General features: G+C 39.3%; 1 protein-coding gene across 1 annotated transcript in view; it reads left to right on the top strand.

Moving 5' to 3' along the window:
- Positions 1-8927: 8927 nt before the first annotated feature.
- The window catches only part of LOC107217680 (scavenger receptor class B member 1), a 28329-nt gene continuing 15252 nt past the window's right edge, over positions 8928-22004 (top strand). The window contains exon 1 of the mRNA XM_015655304.2: positions 8928-9681. Within this exon, the coding sequence (XP_015510790.1) occupies positions 9624-9681 (58 nt within the window). The 5' untranslated portion in view covers positions 8928-9623. The remainder of the gene's footprint in view (positions 9682-22004) is intronic.

The following is a 22004-nucleotide window of genomic DNA, read 5'->3' as shown; positions in this document are numbered from 1 at the left end:
CTGTACATATACGTTACAATTTTATCATCAAGGTTTTCAAATAGCTGCCTACAGGCTGTGCAGGAATTTAACCTGCTCAATTTATCGCCTCCTTTTCGTTTAACTTCTCTTTTTCTTTTCCTTGTTATTTCGTCATTTTTTGCTATTGATGTTCTTGCTCGGTTAGTAGATATACAAGACCTGTGTAGAAGTATATCTATAGTTATTAGCCGAGCTTCAATTATAATTCGTGATCGGTATGTGAAAAGAGAAATAAATAAACTAAATCCGTTTTTATCGGATCAACTCGTCGATGATCACGTGGTATTTGATATACGAACACGAATACGCACATTCCTTTACAAGAGTATAAATTTAATACAGCCGTGCTGGAGAACAGGCTTGACTTTTACGCGAGATCACCGAATGGACAAGGTTTCGAGCATATCTTTAACAACTATGTATATTGAAAAAATTAATCAAGGTTTTCATCCGCTGTTGGTTAAATTTTTTTCTTCCTCGTATTTGTTTTTTTTTTCTTATATTCAATTCTAATTTATTCTTCTCCTAAGTTGCGTACAGGTGTGGCTGCAGTACCTTTGTTTATTTTATTCATCTTCTACCTTAACGCAGACTCTTCCTTTTTTACATGCGACTATCTAGTTCCTTAAATACAGTTATATAGTATACGTTAACGGGAAGTCTGTATAAGTACCTAAACGTCTATGTCATGCACACCGGTTTCAGGCCATCGCGCGAAGATCGATGCAGGTCATTCACTTTTTTATCCTTTTCCTTAGATTCGAACCGTTTCATTCATTGGTATAAATTATGCGTGTATGATCGCGCAATTCTACGAGCGACGAGATTAACACCTTTCTAATGCACGGGCGTGGTTTTGATATTTGCAACTAGGTATGTCGCGTAACAGACGGACTCGCGATCTCCTATGAATTAATTAGCGAGCTGTTACATCGTTACGACTCTGTGATTTGCTCTGAAAAGGAATGGAAAGAGCGCCTCTGATCGCACAGGAAACGAATGACAGCTTTAATTAGAATTTCAGGTTGAAACGCGCTCGCAGGATATCATTTATTTTGAGCGGTGGATTGTCACGAGCAAACGTCGCTGGATTTATTCCTTGCTTTATGATAGATCTCGCGTGCTACTAATTGCGAGAGATATGATCACCGGAGAATTTTAAAAGGGCATCGTGTAAGCGATTCTGACTTTGAAAAATTCTCAGTGGGTTTATGTTTTAACGGTCGGAAACCGGATCGGTATTCGCATTTCTTACAGTTTCTTTTCTCCATTTCGATCAATTATTTTGGCGGATTCCCTCGATTGAATTAAGTCAGCTCATGTTTTTTTTTTTTATTCACCATACCCAATACGGATAACCTCGCAAGGACGTGACGGAAGATTTTTAAATGAAAATCGAAATATTATTTACGTAGTATACAATACCCACCTTTCGTGGAAAGGCTTGTTGAAAATTTTTCCGCCTTAAGTGGCGGGTAAACAGGTTCCCTCATTATGCATCGCACGATAATATGCAAACGCCTCACCTAAACGAGAGCTCATGCATGTTATAATTGAATTCACATGATTTTTCTCTGTTGCGAATCGCTCCGAAGATTACGACTTATTTGGCTCTAATGATATTTCCCTCGCATATAATTATCGTGATTCAATAAACACTTCGGTATGCAGGGTGCAATGTCGTTGCCGAATATAAAAATATGTAACGAACGTTAATGACATCTCGACGTTGTACAGTTATTATTGTTATTGTTGTTATCGTTGTTGTTCCTTTCATAATTTACTTCAGCTTAACTGTTATTCGTTAGCCGTGATATTAAGACACGCACCTGCGAGCCTACCTTTAATATTATCGTATACACGCCACAAGGTAAGCCGATCCGATCGGCAAACAAAGCTCTCGGAATGGTACGGTGTTACATAACAATTCCATAGTTACATATGTTGTCGAGTCGTGGATACGTGAACAGCTCTAGCTCTCTTCGCCGGTTGCTATAAACCCCGGCCTGACTTGACATGAACAAAATATCAGATAATCACACATCTTTACACGACGCCAATCGTCGTTGCGTACAACGGATCCGTTATGCAATTGGCTCTTAGCGTTAAAAAAATCATCCAATTTTAACGTGCTTAGGAAGCAGGGAAACACTGCTGAAAATAGTCAGATTCTATTTTGTATATTTCGGGCTAAAAAATGCAGCTTTAATCGCATAAAAAGATAAACGAGGAGCCGATTTCTTTTCGTCTTTCTTTTGCCTGATAGGCGTGTAAAATTTATTCACGCAGAATTCCAATTAATTATCAATCGAATGTTTAATGTTTGGATATGGGTATTGCAAAAAGCACGCAATCTGCTGTGCAGTTCGAAAACGAGGTCAGTATATGGTGCAGGGAGAGGAAGTGGCGAAGAAGGAATAATCCTCGTTCAACACCCCGCAGGTCGCGGTGTTCGATAACGTATTGTTCGAATACGCGCAGTGATTGTTCGGTTGTGATAATAATACAAGGTGACAATGGCCAGGCATGACAGTATAACTGTTAACGGGTGTTTGTTGAATTCTTGTAACGCGATACGGGCAAAGAAATGACGGATTGTGGCACAACGACGTTTGCCTGCACGCGTGAAAAGAAACGGGGACCTTCTCTGCTCCAACTCGCTTACCCAACCTTTGACAAGGACGTCGGCTCCGGGCTCTATGATTATTAATATACTCTGTGCGACAATGACGATGACGGAGGCGGCGAGGTTCTTCGTGAATTAAACGAGGTACCGGAAGACGCGAAACTCGAACTTGAAGATGAAGTATTTCCGAATATGATGGAAAAAAGAAACAAAACAAACAAATTGGTCGCAAAAAGAGCGTTCTGATATAACTAGCGTTTAGAATCAGTGGGTCATTTCACTGGAGAAACCTTCGCAGCCTTGCCGATGTATGGGTTTAATGTACACCTTGTATATAAATTATACTCAAATCGATTCAACCGTGGATAAGCCTTGTAGAATTCTTTGCCATCGCGAGCTCGCCGATGATCAAGGCGATTCTTACAACTGCCGAGCGAAAGGTAGCAAGGTGAACCGATCAAGAATCTATTCTCGCGTGTGATTATAGCACGTGATAGAAGCCCGTCGGAAAAAAGGTTTATATATGGGGAATTCCATGCGAATCCAACCAATCTCTGACCTCTGCCATTTTTGATTTTGTTCAACATATTTTCTGCGATTGTCTCAACTATGAAACAGTACTCTGAATTTTTTCAGATTTTTTATACAACGGTTAAATATTTATAAATAATTGAGCAGTTGAAATCAAAAATGGTGGAAGTCGGAAGTTGGTTGGGTTCGCATGGAATTCCCCATATAGAGCCAAATTTCTCGCTGCCCTTGAATTATAAGGAGGTTGGTTTACCAAAAATCCATGTTTTTTTTTTTTAATCGCTTTATTACGAGATAGTCGTACTTGAATATTAATTATTAAATTGTTATTTTTTCAAGCTATAAAAGCTATAAAGCTTTTTCAAGCTATAAAGATTTCGTTTATTCAGAGGACTATTTTCTACAAAGTCACTGAAGCAGATTTTTTTTCGTCAACCTAGTATCGATCAATATTCAATATTACACCATTGCGCTGATATTGATTATTATCAACGAATAGCAATATTGAATTGACTGTTGAAAAACGAACGAAAATCCTTTACAGCCATCCGGTAAAAAATAATCTTCTGAGTAACAACACGAGCCATCGTAAGGTAAGATCAAACGAATCTACTAGTTTTTTAAACAATTTGCAGCAATTTGAAATGAAGCATCGACACGAGATGTATCCTTTTTTTATTAATATTTCCGAAGAGACCTTCGCAGTTTACGAAGATGATAATTTGGTATATACTCACCGTCAGTTTACGACTGTGCCGTGATAAAATGAATAAGCAGTATCGATATTTAGCCAGCCAACGTTCTTAAAGCATTTGCATTTTTTTTTCTACGTTACATGAACACCAGCAATTACGAAGCCTTCCATTTCGTATCTAGCTGGTTGTTTCAATTTGCTAAAATTGGTTCAAGTATTGTGCGGATTGCTCAATTGCCCCGAAGCTACGGTTTCCGAGTATTCAAAGTGTCGTGAACTGTATCATGACCCAGGCCGTGGGACGTAACTATTATATCAACGAGTCAATTATAAATCCAGGCAACCCGGAAAATGAAAAGTTTACCAGGCACGGTACAAGGAGTGAACGCAATGTGCAACGGGCTGTTCCGAAAGACGGAACGCCATGATGCCTGCGTCACTCGAGTACTCGCATTCAAAGTTCGGGGTTGCCTTGATGGGATATGTCGGAAGAATGAGACTACGTACGTACACTACCGAAATGTGGTAAATGCGCGAAAAATCAGTCCCACTCGCAGAGGGCGCCACCGGCAATCGAAGGGATCAAACGAAAAATCGGAGCACTCGGCGCGAGGGAGCATTCCGAAATTATCACTCAGCGGGACTCGGCGTAGCCGGTATACCCAGTATCACGAAGAGTACTTCGTGCTGTCAGCCAAAGGTAACAAATATTGTAGCTTGTGTAGTTTCATAAATTGGTTCGGTAACCAATTTGTAATATCATTTCTCAAAGACGTGCGTCCATACGGAAACTTGGTTGGATCAGGGTGCTCGTTGATTATTTCAACCTCAGAAACGAAAAAAGATAAAAGAAAACACGGAGAAACGACGATTGTTCAAAGTCGATGATTTGTGTACGTATGATACCAGCTCCGAGACTCCAATTATTAAAGTTAGGCAGGAATTTTTTTTTCAACTATGGGCTGTATTACGTCAGTGGACTCGCCGAGTTCCATGTATCCAATAAATTTGTGTTTCTAACAAACGTCACTTCTGCGAGTTGTCAGTTTGTCGGATAAAGTGACCACGAAGATCGTAATCAGAAACTACTCGTCGTGAAGTTAATTACCTACTTTGTACGCTAGCAAGCCGACTCTATTAAACCGAATGGAAGTTTTAATCTGCGTAATCGTCCTCGCGAATGTTGAACATTAAGATCAAAGCTGCGAATTTTTCAACAAGCTTGCGGTAAATTGTCCGATCTAATTATTCCGTTCTGTAACACGTATACGGGGAAAAAATAGTTTTTCCTGGTTTCTTCGCACGAATCTTCACACACGTGAAAATGGTTCTTTTTTCCCAGGATGCATGGCTTCGTTGCTGCGGTAATTAGGTGCGTGCAATTCACCGGCCTATGCGGTGATGCATTCATGAATATTTCAAGCCCGCTCTGTGCACTCGCGACTGTGTTAATTCATTTCTTCTCAGGTTATACGACAACAAGATAGTATGAAAGCTGGAATTCAAATTCGAACAAGCGGTGCAAGGATCGACTATGAACACCGATACGAAAGAAAAATCAGCTTACAATTAGCGGCGCTTGTTTATAAATGTCAATAAAAACCGCAGATCAACTAAAGTGATGAAAATGAAACACAACCGAGTCGGTTACTTACTTTTGTCCAGACGAAAGAGTTTTTTTTACTTTTCAGAAATCGGACAAGTATTGGATTCGGTCGAAAATCAATTTTTTTATTTCACGACATCTTCACGTTTTTGAACCCCGGAATTCGAAGAATGTCGGCTTGTCAGTATGTCCGATAAAACCCCGCGATAATCTCGGAAACGGCGTGCAATTTTTCTTTCAATACTCCTTCATTTGGATGCCAAGTCTTGTCGGTTTCGGATTTTTCATCTAGTCTACGAGGTCATCGCGAAGTTTGTCGGACAGATAAACAGCCTCTCTCCTTTTCATGGTAATGAACAGTATCGTGAAAAAACTGTTTTTTCGGCGTTTTTTTTTTTATTTACTTGCAGATGCTGCAGGCGAATATTAGTCTGTATACGGTAAAACTGCAGGTACGAATATCGTTTAGTCATACCTGTATAATCGTTAAACATGAATTTATTGATAAACTACTCGCGAATCATAGGATGAGTTAAATGCGACACTTATGGTTTGACTTGAAAATTCAACACCGTAAAAGTGTTCGAATTTGAATAATAATAATAGTTTTTTAATAGCGGAGAATATTTATTCGCAAAGAAATTATATTATTAAAATAGTAATATATTACGTGTGCCATGGTAGTAAAATTATGTTGCGTAAGGATTATAAGGAACGCCAATTATTGTGTGGCAAATAAATTGCACTCACGTTTCTCATGAATATTATTTCTCTTTAGGCCTGACGTTGTATATATTAATAATTACAGTGTTAAAACTAAATCCAAGTCTTTTGATCATAAAACAACGAGAGAAAATAAAAATCGTTCGCACACCTCGACGTTGGCGATTTATAAACCACATAATAAAACAAGTCCAGTATTCGAAAGTGCCTCGTCTTCGATAGACGGAGGTAAAATCTAAAGAGGGGAACAACTTTTTGCCTCTCCTGTAAACTCGCCTGTAAAATCATAACTACGAGACCGAACAACGCGTTTCAAAACATGTTTTTGCAACAATCCTGTGCCTCGAAATACGTAAAAATAAAATATCCACTGCGTTGAAATTATCGTCGTAACATACAAAATTATACAGGAAAAATCATAAACCGAGGGCACACAATCTCCGCCCGAATTTACAATTAGAAATAGGTAATTGCAGTTTTTTTGTCAGACTTATATTGCACGGATGATCGATCCAGTAGGCAGATTTCCACAAAGGTATATGTAATACATAACAAGACACAGGCCGGCTTCTACGCGAGAGTTTTTCCCATGGCATGTAGGGCGGAAGTTACGTCACCGATGAAAGCTGAAAACTTATACACAGACAGGGACACCCTGCAGAACGACACCGTGTACGGTGTACAAGCACGATGTGCCAAGTGCGATTCCAATCTCGCGTCAGTGTTTATTATTAAAGAAGAATAAGGCAAGCGGAGCTAGTGCGGCGGTAAATTGCCTCGGCTTGAAATCCTCATCTTGCACTCCAGGATCCACGGTCTTTACCAAAGAACTTCTCTGCTCGATTTCGCGGCAGATTGTAATTATTGCCATTATCCGCTCTATGGAGCACCTATAATGGTTCATGTGCTCGCGGTCGTTTTTGTTGTCAGCGAAATTTCATCTCGGCCGGGGGAATGCCAGCCTCTGTGCAGTCGCTTGTAAAGCGTGAAGGACAGAACTAGGACCTAGGACGATTACCGGGACGAGTGGAAGAATTTAACGGTGAGAATTTTCCGCTGGTAAATGTACCGCGTGTTATAGGTGCATGCAGGCGGAGTTGGAGAGCCGTTTCGTCGAGCATCATCGTCAACATCGTCGCAAGAACGGCGACCGTTCTTTTCCAGGCAAAGACTTCGCTGCCCGCATCTTCTCAAGTATCGCTCCGGGGTGTTTGCTGCTCGCGACTACTTCGCGAACCTAGTTTTACTCTGGGTTTCTGGGTTAACTTGTAACTCGGTGCGGTGTACTTGTGTTTTTGCAAGTCCCGCGCCTGGTGTTTATTATTCACCTGGAACAACGTCTCGTTCACTGTTCTTATCGAGTTTGAGTTGTGGAAAAGAGGAGGAGATAAAAATTCACTATGACAGGGTGTGCGAACAAAAACAAAAAAAAAATTTCACTCTTCATTCAAACGTGCATCGAAATTCCGGCAGAGCATGTTAACTACAATATCTCAGCCAAATATGAGCTCTTAATATTGATACTCAGTGGCGCATATTTTATTTTTTCCGTTTTCCATTTAAATAACAGGTAAAAGAATTCGGGAATTTTTTTAAATTTTTTCTTCTCTTAAACTGCTTGACTTATAAGTACAGATTCTTCTAGAAAATTTCAGGCTTTATAAAAAAGTACGGAGACAGAATTTGCCTAACTCTGACCGATTAAGAGACATTCGCCTATAAACATCGAGTCATCTTGAATATTTTTTAAACGGTTAGAGTTAGGAAAATTATATCTCAGTACTTTTTTTCATAGAGCGTGATATCTTCTATAAAAGTGTATGTTTAGATAGCTTATAAGTCAAGTTCTTTTACGGAAAAAAAAAAGTTCAAATATTTTCTGATTTTTTTTACCTGTTATTTAAATCGAAAGTGAAAAAAATAAAACATATACCTCTAAATATCAATACTAAGAACTCATATTTGGCTAAGATATTCTATGTGAGATGCTCTACCAAAAGTTTGATGCGCGTTAAAGAAATTTTTTTTTTTATCCTAGCGTACCCTTACAATGGCAAAATCGATTCGTCAGGCTGATTTGCAGTTCATTTGGTTCACTGACTAGGACTGCCACGCATGCCTAGATCCGAACGAGCAATGAAGTACCCATAATATGGAATTTCATCGATTTTTCCCAGTGAAATCGTACAAATAAAGTTGTTACAATTGTTCTATACAATATCCTGTATCGGGAGAATTGAATTAGCAGGATGACTTTGACGTGATGAGAGAAGACAAGGGGAAACGGTGATTTATGAGAACGTTGAAAGCATTAGTGAATAAAGACATTATCGTGTACGTAGGTATATGTATACGTATAGATACGAGATTAGGATCTGAAACGAATGCCTTATCCAAATAACAAAATTGTCGTTATCGTTGCCCGCGAGGAGGAATAATTGTCGATTTTGAACAACAAGGACGAGTCAACGAGCATGCGCCGAGAAAGTTTCTCCGATGCCTGATCAATCATCCGCACCCTTTGGAATAGCGTGTCGCTGCATGTAAACGTCCACACGAACACCCCGATCGCGTCGATTCACCGAGACAAGAGCCACATACATACCTACCAATTTGTGCCCTGGTAGCTTCGAGCGTAGAGTGCTGTGCGGAGAAAAAGAGAAAGAAGAGGAGGAGCAAGTCGTCAGGTGGAAGGGAGGAGACGGCAAATTGTTCACCTGAGCAGCCCGTGGCTATCTAGTGTCCGGGCCGCCGTCGTTCCGATCGCTCGCTTTCCAGTCTCGATTGCGCGGGAGGAAGGAAAGAAAACTTTGGGCAAAGGATCGCGGGTGCCCGAAGACCGGGATAATAAAAACAGGGGTTCGTTTGGGAAGAACAAAAGGGAGCGAGCTAACAAACAACCGTCAAACGCCAGGCAACCGACGCAGTAAACATCGAAGCTGTTTGAAAATTTATTCATTCATTCGAGACGAAAGTCGGAGCCGATCGGCCCGATATATTTGAAAAAAGGAGTCAGAATCACTGACTGCGAGACGAGGAATTAATTGATCGACGACAACGGTAATAACGCCCGGTGGATCATCGGAGTAAAGGTGGAAGGATCGACTTGCGCGCGTCTTTCGGCTTCGTAACTCACAGGCGGCTGCAAGAGAGCACCTTTGCCGCGACACACTTGTACACTAAGTCTCGAGGAACTTTCTCCATCCCGAGAGCTGTGGAGCCGGTAAATGTCTTCGGAGTAACGGTGGAGTACGTATTACGTTCGAGGTGCTGCCGTGCGTATGGGGCTCTCGGTCGAGTGACCAAAGTAACCAAATAACCAAGTAACCAAGTAACCAACTAACGAAGTAACGAAGTACGACGGGCCGGGATCAGTGCTTGTAACTCTTAAAGTGGAAAGAGACCGTTGAACGTAGTCAGACATGAGGGTGCACAGAGGAATATGCGCCAAACTCCAGGGCGGATTTCTCAGGCGATGGTGTAAGTAGAAAACTCTCTTTATTTCGTACTTTCAGACAATTTTCTATCGGATAAAGTTGTTCTAGTACACGTTACACGGTACATGTCGTGAGCTTTCGAGATTCTTCACAGTAATGTTTAAATTGCCGTAACGTTATCCTGTATGTTACGCATACCTGTAATATATTTGTCATTAAGATATTTCCGTCAGACGAAATGCGAGAGTGTCGATATTTTAAGTTTCGAATCCGAGAAGCGATTCTCGCAGGATCTCCCGTCTCGTTGAGAGAGAAATTTTTCAAGATATTCCTATGCAATGAACATCCTTTACAGGTATACGTATCGTAGGTACATAGATGAAACAAACCATAAAACCAATCGCGATAAATATCGAAGGAAAAATTTCACCGCCTACCGGTTTTTAGACTATAAATAATGATAATAATACAAATGTAGGTTATCGTTTGGACGAGAGACACGAACATTGTACGGTCTCTAAAGTCAAAGCTGTGGCAACCGAATTGGAAAAATCGCTCCATAGGCATCGTCGCGAATCGGTTATGCCCAATCATCCATCAGCGGCACACGTTTTACCTGTAAATATTTCCAAGGTGAAAATGCGTGTTACAAGTATATTACATACACGAATCCCGATAACCGCGTTCACCAGTTATAAAACATCGTGCGCTTACGTATACACGGCATCAAGCACAACTTCGAAAATCGGGAGCATTGAATACCTGCGTTACGCTCACATGTGGCACGCTGTAGTACATACAGATCATATTATACGTTGCTCGGTTTGAAACACGAGTTTCATTTCACGCCAAAGCTTATCGAGCAGTCTGGTCTCGATTGTCGCGTGCAGTAGGAGCTGTAACATTACTACCTTGTAACCGAGAAATATGATGGAAAAAAACCCACCCAACTATACGGGGTGAGGAATTTCCTTTCAAACCGGAACTTTCCTCGGGCAGTTAACGAGCGGAGAAGCATCGATTAACGTCACTCAACCAAAAATTTTCTAAGTCTTGAAGGAAGCTCGGTAGCAATTCAATTTATCCTCAGTATCGACTGAGTTATTTATTTGCAGAAAAATCGAATTTTCATGAGTATGTACTGGGTACCCCATAAGTGTACGGCATACGGATATTGCCGCGTTTCAGGTGCACACTATCTCTTCTCTCCGTACGTAATGACCATAATACGCGTATGTAATGAGTGTGCGACACATGTAGGCATACTTTACAAACTGCATTCCGCCAAGGCTGACTTGCGTGTAACGACTAGCAATCGTGCCTGACGATCGGAGTTTCCTTCTGTGGTCAGTCACCGCCCTTTGTTTAAACCGACCGTCTGCCAGCATTGCAACATCTGTAAAGTCGTAATTTTTTTTTCCCCACACGTATTATTCAGAGGAAATTCTTTTTTTTCCTGTCCTCTTCGGAAAATTTTTCCACCGTTTCCGGTTACAGATAAAAATTAGATTACAACGGGAAAGGAAAAAAGAAATCACTTTCGAGGAATTTTACGGTAGAATTAGATATTGTATTTCGGAAGATTTGGCTAACTTTCGGTAGATGAATATCTACGTTATAATTTGTGTGTGTGTCATTTTTTTTTTTTACAACAAATGTCCATATTATAGCTCCGCGGTTTACGAACTTATATTATACGTAATATATACCTATGCGGTACTATGTTGTATATAATATGCGAGGAGTTTGAGCACAGGATTTTAGAAAGTAGAGCCCAAGTTGAATAAAACTGTATGATGGGTCCGAGTTTATTTGTGCAGCCGTTACTCGTTGATGCGTTGTACGTACGTACGAAAATACATGTGTATGTACCTGCCTGCACACATATTAATATTATACGTAGGTATGTATATGCATGTTTGTTATACTTCCTAGAGAAAACGCGAAAAAGTGTTCGAGAGACGGGCGAGATGTGGCGTTTAAGCGATCGGAGTAGATGGCGAATTTAAAGAAAACGGTGAATCAAATTTGCCAGATTAAAAGTAGGCGTAAAGATAAAAACTTTCACGTCGAGAGAGGGCAGCTGGCTCTTCGTGCGAGAGACACATCAAATGAGATGTCCGAATTTTTTTTTTTTTTTTGCGGAATTTTATACTATACCATTTCGTGGTTTCCTTTTATTTAATTAACGCCTCTGTCACTCTATGCACGCAACAGTGTCGTGGTTTAACCCTTTGAGTCAGAGTGGTAAGTATTCTTACCACCTATTTTATACCCACTGTATATTTAAATAACTTTTCAACATATTTTTTTTTGCGGTTTTTCACTACTTCTGGAAGTATTTCGACAGGTTTTCAATATTCGAGAGTAATTATTGCGATATAATGTAAATTATTATTGTTAGAAACAAATTGATCGAACAAAATCGTGAACATTGAAGGAATAATGCATTTCCGAGAAAGTTAGTACATGGTTTCGATAACTTATAAGTTTTTGATGTCGCTCATTACGAATCTGAAATTGAATTTAAACATTGAAAATGGCGGATCTAATATGCCGGAATAAAATTTCAAATTCGATGAAATTCGGAGAAGAAACTCTGTCCATGGGTTTTCGCGGCTGCTGATTACAAATGCGGAATCAGATTTTGCATATTCAGTATAGCGAATGCAATCAGCGACTCCGAAAATCCCTGCATAGAGTTTTTCCACCGGATTTGACTAAAATTGAAATTTTCGTCCGCCATATTGGACACGCCGTTTTGAATTTTTGCAATCTGATTTCCGATTCGTAATCTGCAACACCAAAAATCATAGGATACTATCTTGTTGTAAAAGTTGACTCATTGTCAGCACAATAATGTGTGACTCAAAGGGTTAACGGGGTCAACTTAGCTGTATATGTATAAGCAATGAAATTTGCAGTCCAACGTAACGCCGTCATCATCGCGCATGACGTAAATTAAAATCGTATATAATTGCGCTAGCTAAGTATTACGATATTAATATAAACATATATATATATATATATATATATATATATATATATATTTTGTAATCACTTTACTTTGTCGTACATTTTACACCAAAATCTTTTTTCACTCTCCATTTAATTTCTGCAAGTTTTTCTGCGTAAACGTTTTTTTTTTCTCCGAGTAAATGTGAGCTAAAATTAATGTTCGATGAGCGCGCTAAATTAGTAATTAAGAAATCGAACCACTGTTGAGAAATTGACTTTTTTCCCTGACTCGGCACAAATATTTTCCTCGATAATAACTCGCATTATGCGTGATCGAAATTTCCACATCTGTTGTCCCTGTCTTACGTTTCGTATAAGCACCAGTAGCTAGAACACTTATAAACGGGTGCACGATTCCGGAGAAATGTAATTCCTCACCAAAGAATTAGTTCTCCGTAGTGAAAGTCAACCGACTTTTGAGATTTCGAACCTCATTTCAACGAATGAAATCAAAGAAATAAAATACGAAAAAAATACAACCGCGATATAAAATATTGAAACACCGCAATTTCGTTAGAGTTCAAACGGTGATCTTGATCTGTGATAAATTCGGCATCACCCTTTTACTCGTACATGTATATAACGTCTAGTGGACGAATCCTCCATGCTTCTATAGATATATTCATGTAGAAATGACGTCCTTATGATTAATTATCATAAGCCTGCGAAACGCAGTCAATTTGCATTGGCAATTCTGAATGTTTCACACCTTTGACGATTTCGTCTTCCTGCTTGTAACTCGAATCATTCCACTTCCACAAGTGAAATCCGATCGAAGATGCACTTGTGAAAAAAAAGTAATCGTTAGATACATTACAATTTCTGATAATTGACAGTTAGCCGTCTGCAGGCAAGAGGCGATTAAATCGTTGATCAAATATTTCTTTTCCACGGGTTAATGAAAATAGCTTCGCTGTTCTGTGACGGATATTCCTCGGAGCGTTTTTATATTTGTACCATCGTGAATCGGTATGTTTCGTAACGTATTATTTAGGCTGTCGCAAGCCTCGGGTGGTGTAAGTCACGTGCAAACGATACGAAACACAAAGAGGGGAACAGAGGTGAGGAAAAAAAAGGAAACGACGACAACAACAAGGCAGGAGACACAGAATGAAAATAAAACGTTCGTTGTGAAATCATGATCGCATTGCATGGGATATATTTTGCGCATTTCGCCATGTTAATTTGATTTCAATGCGTGCGCGTCGTAGGTACGCTTCTCTACGAATTTCTTTACACCGCCGTTAGAAAATCACATGCAACGAATCGATAAATAAACTTTCGTATATTAAAGATATCGTGTAATTCTGACGATTCCAGGCTGTTGATTACTTAACGTATAAATCAATTAGTAACAGGGATGGAAAAATAATTATTAATTGTATATACGAACAAAAATGAAGTTCAAAGAAGTTGAAAGCGACGAGCTTTATAGAAAACTTCTGTACAAAAGGTACGATATACGCGCGTATATATCATCACAGTCTCGACACTAAATTTCGACAAAGGGATATTTTTTCATATTCATCCAGGTGTCCCCTTAATTGTTGTACATATTTGGTCGGTAGCTCCCTTAAAAGTCCCGCCGGGGTGTAGGAAATACTAGCTGCGTGATTATTTCACGTGAAACAGATGACGCGATTGGTTTCGAATTAACGACACTTTCTATTCTATGCGATGTTCATCCTTACATTATATCGGTGAATAAATTGCGATTAATGTGTACAGGCACGTCGCGTCGCGGTGAAGAGGGTGTATGAAATGTGTGATAAAGCGTACAGTACATTATATACGCGAACGATCTTGAGACCTTACTATACGAAAGCCTCGAGGAATTTTCGTGCTGCAGAATTCCGGATTTTACACACGGGGTCGAGTCACGTGACGCTATCAACCCTTTGAATCATAGTGGCAAGTATTCTTATGGTTACCACTTATTTTACATCCATTTTTTGTATATTTGAACAAGTTTTCACCACATTTCTTTACGGTTTTTTTTTGTTATTTCCGATAATGTACTAATTGGTTTTCAATACTCGAGAGTAATTATTGCGATACAATATAAATTATTATTGCTAGAAGGAGATTGATTAAAAATCGTGAAAATTGAAAGAATAATTAATTTCTGAGAAAGTTATCCCTCTACTCGTACACGTTTGACATAAATTACAAGTTTTCGGGGTAGGTGATTAGGAATGTGAAATCGGATTTTGAAAATTCAATATGGCGTATCGAATATGGCGGACGAAAATTTCCAATTCGATCGATTCCCGAGAAAAAACTATTACCAGAGGTTTTCGGGCTCGCCGATCACGGATCTGAAATCCGTTTTTAAAAATTCAGTATAGCAAATCCGATTATCGACTCCGAAAACTCTTGCATAGAGTTTTGTTTTATTGGACTTGATGAAATTCGAAATTTTCGTCCGCTATGTTAGATCCGCCATTCTTGAATTTTTGAAATCTGAAGTTGCCGCAGCATACTGTGCAAGCAGGTTACAAAGAACTGTAAAATCCCGCGTGCGATTAGCGTATACAGCCGGACAGACATCTGTGAGTGCGTGTCTTCTTTACTCGAATGCTCTCTTGACTCGAGGTACGATGTTCAGTTATATTACCCGGGCGATAATAACGGTATATCCGGAATCCACGTCGAGAATAAATTTCTAGGCAGTAACCTCGACTTATAACCCGCCTCTCTCCAATTTCGGTTACACGCGTGATCCATCTCGGCGTGATATTAATATTCCCCGATATTCGCCGGTCGACTTATTCTATGTAATTAGGCACGCTAATCACGCCGCTCCGCTTCTCCCCGCCACTCGTTGCAGGCAGGGACTTTAACGCCGGGCAAAGCGATCTTCCATCTTTTCTTTTTCCCGGGATCTAATCTTCTAATCGCGGTTTATCCTGTTGGGAATGAAACCGCTCGTGCGAGATTTATTCGTGGCGAAAAGCGTGTCGATTCTCGCAGTCCAGAGCAATGCCGCATCTATGCGGTATCGAAAGAACTTGACCCACTTATAATCGCGGAAAAACGATGAGTGGTGAAAAAAAAATTCCACCGCAATTTATATACATTCGCGATATTTATTTATTTTATTTCTTGTTATTGTTTTTCTTTTTCTCGTTTCAACTTGTCGATCGTGCTCAATTACACTGTACGGACTCCTCGCACGATCGTTCCTAGTTTTTTCCTCGCTAGTGTAATAATTATTTGATCGTTAATTGCGATAAGTATACGCTTGTATGTGGTTGATACACAGGGCATATTATACGCGATATTTAACTATACACGATGCTGTTGCGGCTGTGACATTAAAATTCAATTTATTTCATGACGCACGGAAACCTATTGTACACATCGGTTACTTGTAATTAATCACTCGTCACCAACGGTTCAAATCATATAACAATCGCGTGAAACAGTCAACTTCCCAACGGCAGAAAGACAAAAAATGATTCACGGTTTATTCGATTAACGACAATTACATACAACGTTTACTATAATAAAAATGTATTTTAATACAAAGGTCCAACGCCTGCAATTTCATCGTTGTTGGTAACAAGAGTGTCGCTTTTTTTTTTTAATGAAAATTTTCTAAGATTTACATTTGCACGCATTGCAAGTCGTTCGTGAAACTTTTCTGGACATTTTTTCTTTCTTTCTTCTTGTCATCGTATACATATATATGTACATATATTTCATTTCATTTCATTCACGCAGAATCGTCGCGACCTCGTTCCCTGCAATAACATATTATATCCCAAGTACGGTGGGAATTTCTCCCGATTCAATGGCAATCGTACAATCGTCGAATTACCCGACGTTGAAAGCCGTGTTTTAAATGCTGTTTTCGGCACATTCGGCCGTATTGAATAAGAACCTAAGTAGCCACGTGTATAGCATAACACTTGCATAGGTATAACATGCACGTTACGAGAGCACTCGATGGAAGTTTTTTCTTTCCTCTTTCTTTCGGTCACTGGACGCGTGGACCTCTCGAGTTCTTACGTATGATCCTTGTACCTACGTATAATATGCTAGGTCTTTAACGTATTTTACGTTACATCAGATCCTGTTTGACCGGCATCCCGGCTGACGGCTGCGTGCGGCACGTTGTATGGGATAATTCGATTACACGAAGACGACGCCTAAAAAGGAATCAAAACAAAAATAAAAAATAAAAAATTTCCACTCAAGATTAAGCTTGTTTTTAAACAAACAAACTTATTATCTTTGACACGGTGTCTCAGTGTAATATGGTCATTATCAAAGTCGCATTCCTCGTGTGAAAAGCGAAAATTAGGTGAAACGTACCGCGGTGACATAACGTTCAATATGTTATGCCTCGTATATTACGTTACATAGATACACTATGTTATTTCCTTGCGTTTGCGATAATATGGAATGGTTGTAATGAGCCCACAGGTAAACATCCGCGTAATATATATTTATGTACATAACGGTTCAAGTATTTTTCCAAAATGATGGTTGTTGATGAAAGTTTCGGTTTTCGTATCGACCGCTCGTTATCACTCACGAAAATCTTGTCTATCGCTCGCAATCGTTGCAGTTTACGTAAAATATTCCATGACCGATAACGACGCGTAATGCAGCACGATGGCTACGGGCACGAATGCACGGGTCACAGTTGCAAGTATTACATATCACCGCAATATCTTCATCTTACACAGGAAATATATTTTCATTACCGCTAACGCGTTATATACGGCTGTGGTCTGCGATAATTATTTCGTCGGTCTCATTTTCCGCGATTCTAATCCATCCGGTGCTGTTGTAAATGAAGAAGAAAAAACGGGAAAAAAAAACAATGGAGACGGGGAAAAAACGATTCTGCTGACAACATCGATTTCACTCTTTCACACGATGCGGGAGAATTCCGCACAGATCCTATTGCGATTTGAAATTACGTAAAACATCGTTTGCCCAATCGAGATCCCGAACGTCTGCGCGAGCCACGAACTACAGGATAAAACCTTTCATTTATCCATCGTAATTACTCGGATCAGCCGCATCTTTGCCGAGTTTCCAGCTCTGCCGTTCCCCAATTTATTTTAGGAGTTCAATTTTGTGACAGTGAGAAAAAAAGGAATCGAAGAAAAAAAAAATAAATAAACAATGAAGTGTACGTGTCGCGGTAAATAAATTCGGTTATATGCTTGTGTTATATACCTGTATAGTTTTATAACACTCGGATTAAAAATAAATTTACATGGGCGTGCAGCGAGTAATCGAACCGCGCTGCAAGAGTTGTTTGATTTTCAAATCACGTTTTTTCAAAGACGGAATTTTTTTTCACCAATTTGTATGTAAGCTTTGCTTGCGATGCATTTACGGTGTACGGAATACTTTGAAAGTGAATTAGCATGCGTAGTGTGTATGTGTATGTGTGTGTGTGTGTGTGTAGAGTTGTCCAGCGAAGGACAGCGTTTCGAAAACAACAAGACCGATTATATATTTGTGAATCTCGGGACATTTAAAAATATACAACGAATAAAATGAGCGTTTTTACGCTGAAACTGGAATTTTTCACTGATTGGAAAGCGAAATGATAATTATGCATTATGCAATTTAAGAGCGATCGTGCGGACCCCTTGAATCGAGTATTGTGTAAATTTAATGCCAATGGTATCTGTTGAATATATAACGTGGTACATTAATATCGTATTTTCCATAACCAGCAATTTTTGATTAAATTTATGTGTGCAGCCGAAATCGCACTGTCAAATATATTATGCGCTGCGAAAATTGATTATTTTTATCGAAGATGCTTTGCTGGGGAAACTTTTCGTCAATGCGGTTGAAAAAGTCGCTGTAACGCACATATATAAATATACGTATTCATATTAAACGCGTGATTTTTTATACCTGTATAAACTATTACAGCTTATTTACATTTGTATCACGCGTCTGAACATCTGCACTTAAATCCCTAATCGATCCACGATACGTATTGTACTTTACATGCTTTTAATCGCTCATACTGAATAGAAAATAAATGTATACGCATATACCGGTGTGCATTTCCGGTACATATTATATACCGCAATTTGTGATTATCTCTTGCGAATTCTCAAGCATGAAATGAATGCGCGGGAGAATCCGACTTTATTATATATTCAAAGAATATGTGCTATATATGCAGAATATATAGCAGAATATGCAGAATCAGTCGAGAGCTGGTTGTAAGCTTTCTCATGAATGCCCCCCGCGAGCTGCTGCACAACTTGAGAGGATTAACTATACTATACTTCAATATTACAGTACTCGTTAGAAAGTAAAAATTGTTGAAAGTAGCTCACATCACTCGAGGTATAATGCTTTCCGCTACTCACGCTAAATATGCGCGATTAGATTATATTTTGCATAAGATTCCGAACTCGTAAGTATTCGAAATTAAAAGAATCTTCAGTTTGAATGTTTATTCCTTTTCGTTAACAACAAGTAACGTTGAATCATTTGAATTTTCCTCGATTCGATTAGCATGCGCTGAATTCAGTTGCAGCGAAGTTGCCCTAAAATTTTTTTACTTATATTTAGTTTTTTCCGCTACTCTCTACGACTAGTACGAGCTGTCTGAAAATTATTCGATAGTTCCAAATATGCGTAAAATAATTAACCAACAAACAACGCGTACGAATAATTTAAAGAAAAATATAGAAACAAACAAACCATAATTCAAATTTGACCGTAAATTTTTCCCGTTGTGCAATAAATATACTCGGTTAATTCGTTGATTTCGCAATTTTCCATTAAAAACGCTTACAACTTTGTGCGAATCGCAGCTCCGCGGGAATCACTCGAGCATTGTTCTCGATCCCGGTTACGTTACGTGCAGTCTTACCGTTACGACTTGCGTACACATTCATCGCGTTGATTTTAAGTTTACAGAAAGTAAATTCTCCAGCAGTGTAGCGTGAATACTGCTAGCTTTTCCAAAATTAGGCAATTTCGCGGTAGAAAACGCGGCAATCACCATCGGATTTCGGCGCTGCTGCTACTGCTGCGGCTGCTGCTTATATTATTCTGGATTTTACTTTCACTGAAATTGAGTGTAAAATAAATGTGACATTTTTATTTCTCTTCAATCCTACAACCGATTGACTCGTCGTCGAAAATGCGGTTAGCTGCTGGAATCGTGCGTGTACGCAGCTTTTGGGTATATGTTGTATGTGCCTGTTTAAACGGTCGAATGTAGTTTTTCAACATTCGTTGAAACGGACTCTCACCAGGTATATTTCATCCACCTGGGTACCTTCACTCTTGCCGCCGCCGCCGCCGCCGCCAAGGCTACGGAGATAATTACGAACGGCAAAAAGTATAGACACGGTATAATATTGATTGAAATCCAAGAAAATTATTATGCAGGTGTGCAGCAGCAGTAAACGAACCGAATCGTCGCGGCGTCGTCGATGTCGATCACGCGACGTTTGATTGTGAGAGAAATTCGAGCGTATCGCTTATCGATGACTTTTTCTCTCTTTTCTTTTAATTACAACTCTTGTTTACGGCTTATTGATTTTTTTAAAATTTTTTTTCTACCCCTTTCTATGCCGTTATTATTGTCATTGTAAATACCATCGGCTACGGACGTATGTTCAGAGGTTCTATATATTCGTGATGAATTCGAGATGAAGGTAAAAGAGAAACAAACAAATAGAATTGTCGAGGAGAATATTGAGGTGAAATCTCAGACGCACGGAAATTCGAAATCTTGTGAGACTCTTGTCGCTGTATATTCTCTCTACATTTGTACAAATTAGCGAGAAAATATATTTCTGCACATTACGAGGTGATTCACGAGATCGTCGAGGGATCGCCTAACCCCTGACAACTCGGGTCGAGTTTTTTTTTTTTTTTTTTTCCATTTTCGTTGCTAAATAAATTACAATCACGTACTTGATATCGAAAAATTTATTCTCATCGATTGCGATTACGCGTGCTGCATTATAAGCATTTGGAGTGAATTTCCGGAACTATGGAAATACAGAGTATACGATAGCAGTATTCCGTTGGCAGTTCAAATTTCAAATATTTAACGGAAAGTTTGCTACCTGGATTGGCTTGTCCCTCGACGTCCTTGCTATATGTTCCCTAATCTTTGACCCCAACGAATTTTCTCCGAAGAAACGTCAAGTCTTGTTCCGGAACAATGAGCGATATCATATCAGAGTGTGCGATGGAGGGGCACGTTAGTGCTCTAATTACTGTATCCGAAACATAAGACAGCAATGACATCAACGAAGGAACGAAGGGTAAACTAACCAACCCAACGAAATTTCCGCCAATTCAATCGCGATGGGAGATGCTATTTAGAAAGAAATTGTTCACATGCTGTCGGAAAGACAAGTTATCACTGTGGATGAGCTGATAGGCGTGAACCATGTGCGTGCAAGGCGGTCGGTTTTATAAAATGTGCGTGGTGTTCCGTAGTCCTTTGCTGTATATCACCCAGAATTCTGTGGAGCAAGCGATACCAATGATACTGACAGTGAATAATGAATGTAACACGTGCAATCGTAATCGATGAAAATTAATTTTTCGACATCAACTACGTGATTGTAATTTATTTAGCGACGAAAGTGATTTTTAACGCAAAGGTTATTTGGCGTTATTAAATAATTTTGCATTGTCAAATTTGTAAAGTAATATTTTGCACCGTGAATAAAGAAAAAAAAAAAAAAAAAAACTCGCCCAGAGTTGGATTTGAACGTCGGATTGCCGGTGGGCGATCGGTAAACCTAGCCAACTGCGCTACATTCGCTGATTCGAGGATCGGCGAATGTTACACATATACTTAGGTATAAAGTACGCGTCGAACTTCACACTCAATTTTCTCAAAAACCAGGCGGTATTGAAGGAAATGCCGGTAGCCTGGTACTATGGTTGGGTCGCTTTACAACATACCTGAAAAAGATCGAAATCCGTTTGTCAGGGGTTAGGCGGTTCCCTTGTGAGCTGGCGGTGCTAATGTAGCGTAGAGTCGGATAAGAATAATAAATTTCAATGCGCACATTGGTTTAACAATCATCATCGTTAGATCGTCAAGACACGTCGTTAACTTGGGTTATATATTTGTGTATTGCTATATGATTGCCTTTAGGCAATTTGATATTTGAATTTGACGATTTGATTCCGGTTGATATACATAGTACGTACGAATGTGAAGAGAGAATAAATATTCATTGCAGTATTTTGTTAAGATTAATTCTGTGGATAAGTTTTCTCTAGAATTGTGATAATATTTTTTCTTTACATATCGTATAGGCTTTCGAAAGAATTCATCGATCCGAATACAATCTCGAAAATGAGTGAAATTTGTTT

This window comes from Neodiprion lecontei, chromosome 4, assembly GCF_021901455.1.
Source record: "Neodiprion lecontei isolate iyNeoLeco1 chromosome 4, iyNeoLeco1.1, whole genome shotgun sequence".
Lineage (NCBI taxonomy): Eukaryota > Metazoa > Arthropoda > Insecta > Hymenoptera > Diprionidae > Neodiprion > Neodiprion lecontei.
Note: the sequence above shows the minus strand (reverse complement) of the source record. Positions and strands in the feature narration are given on the sequence as shown.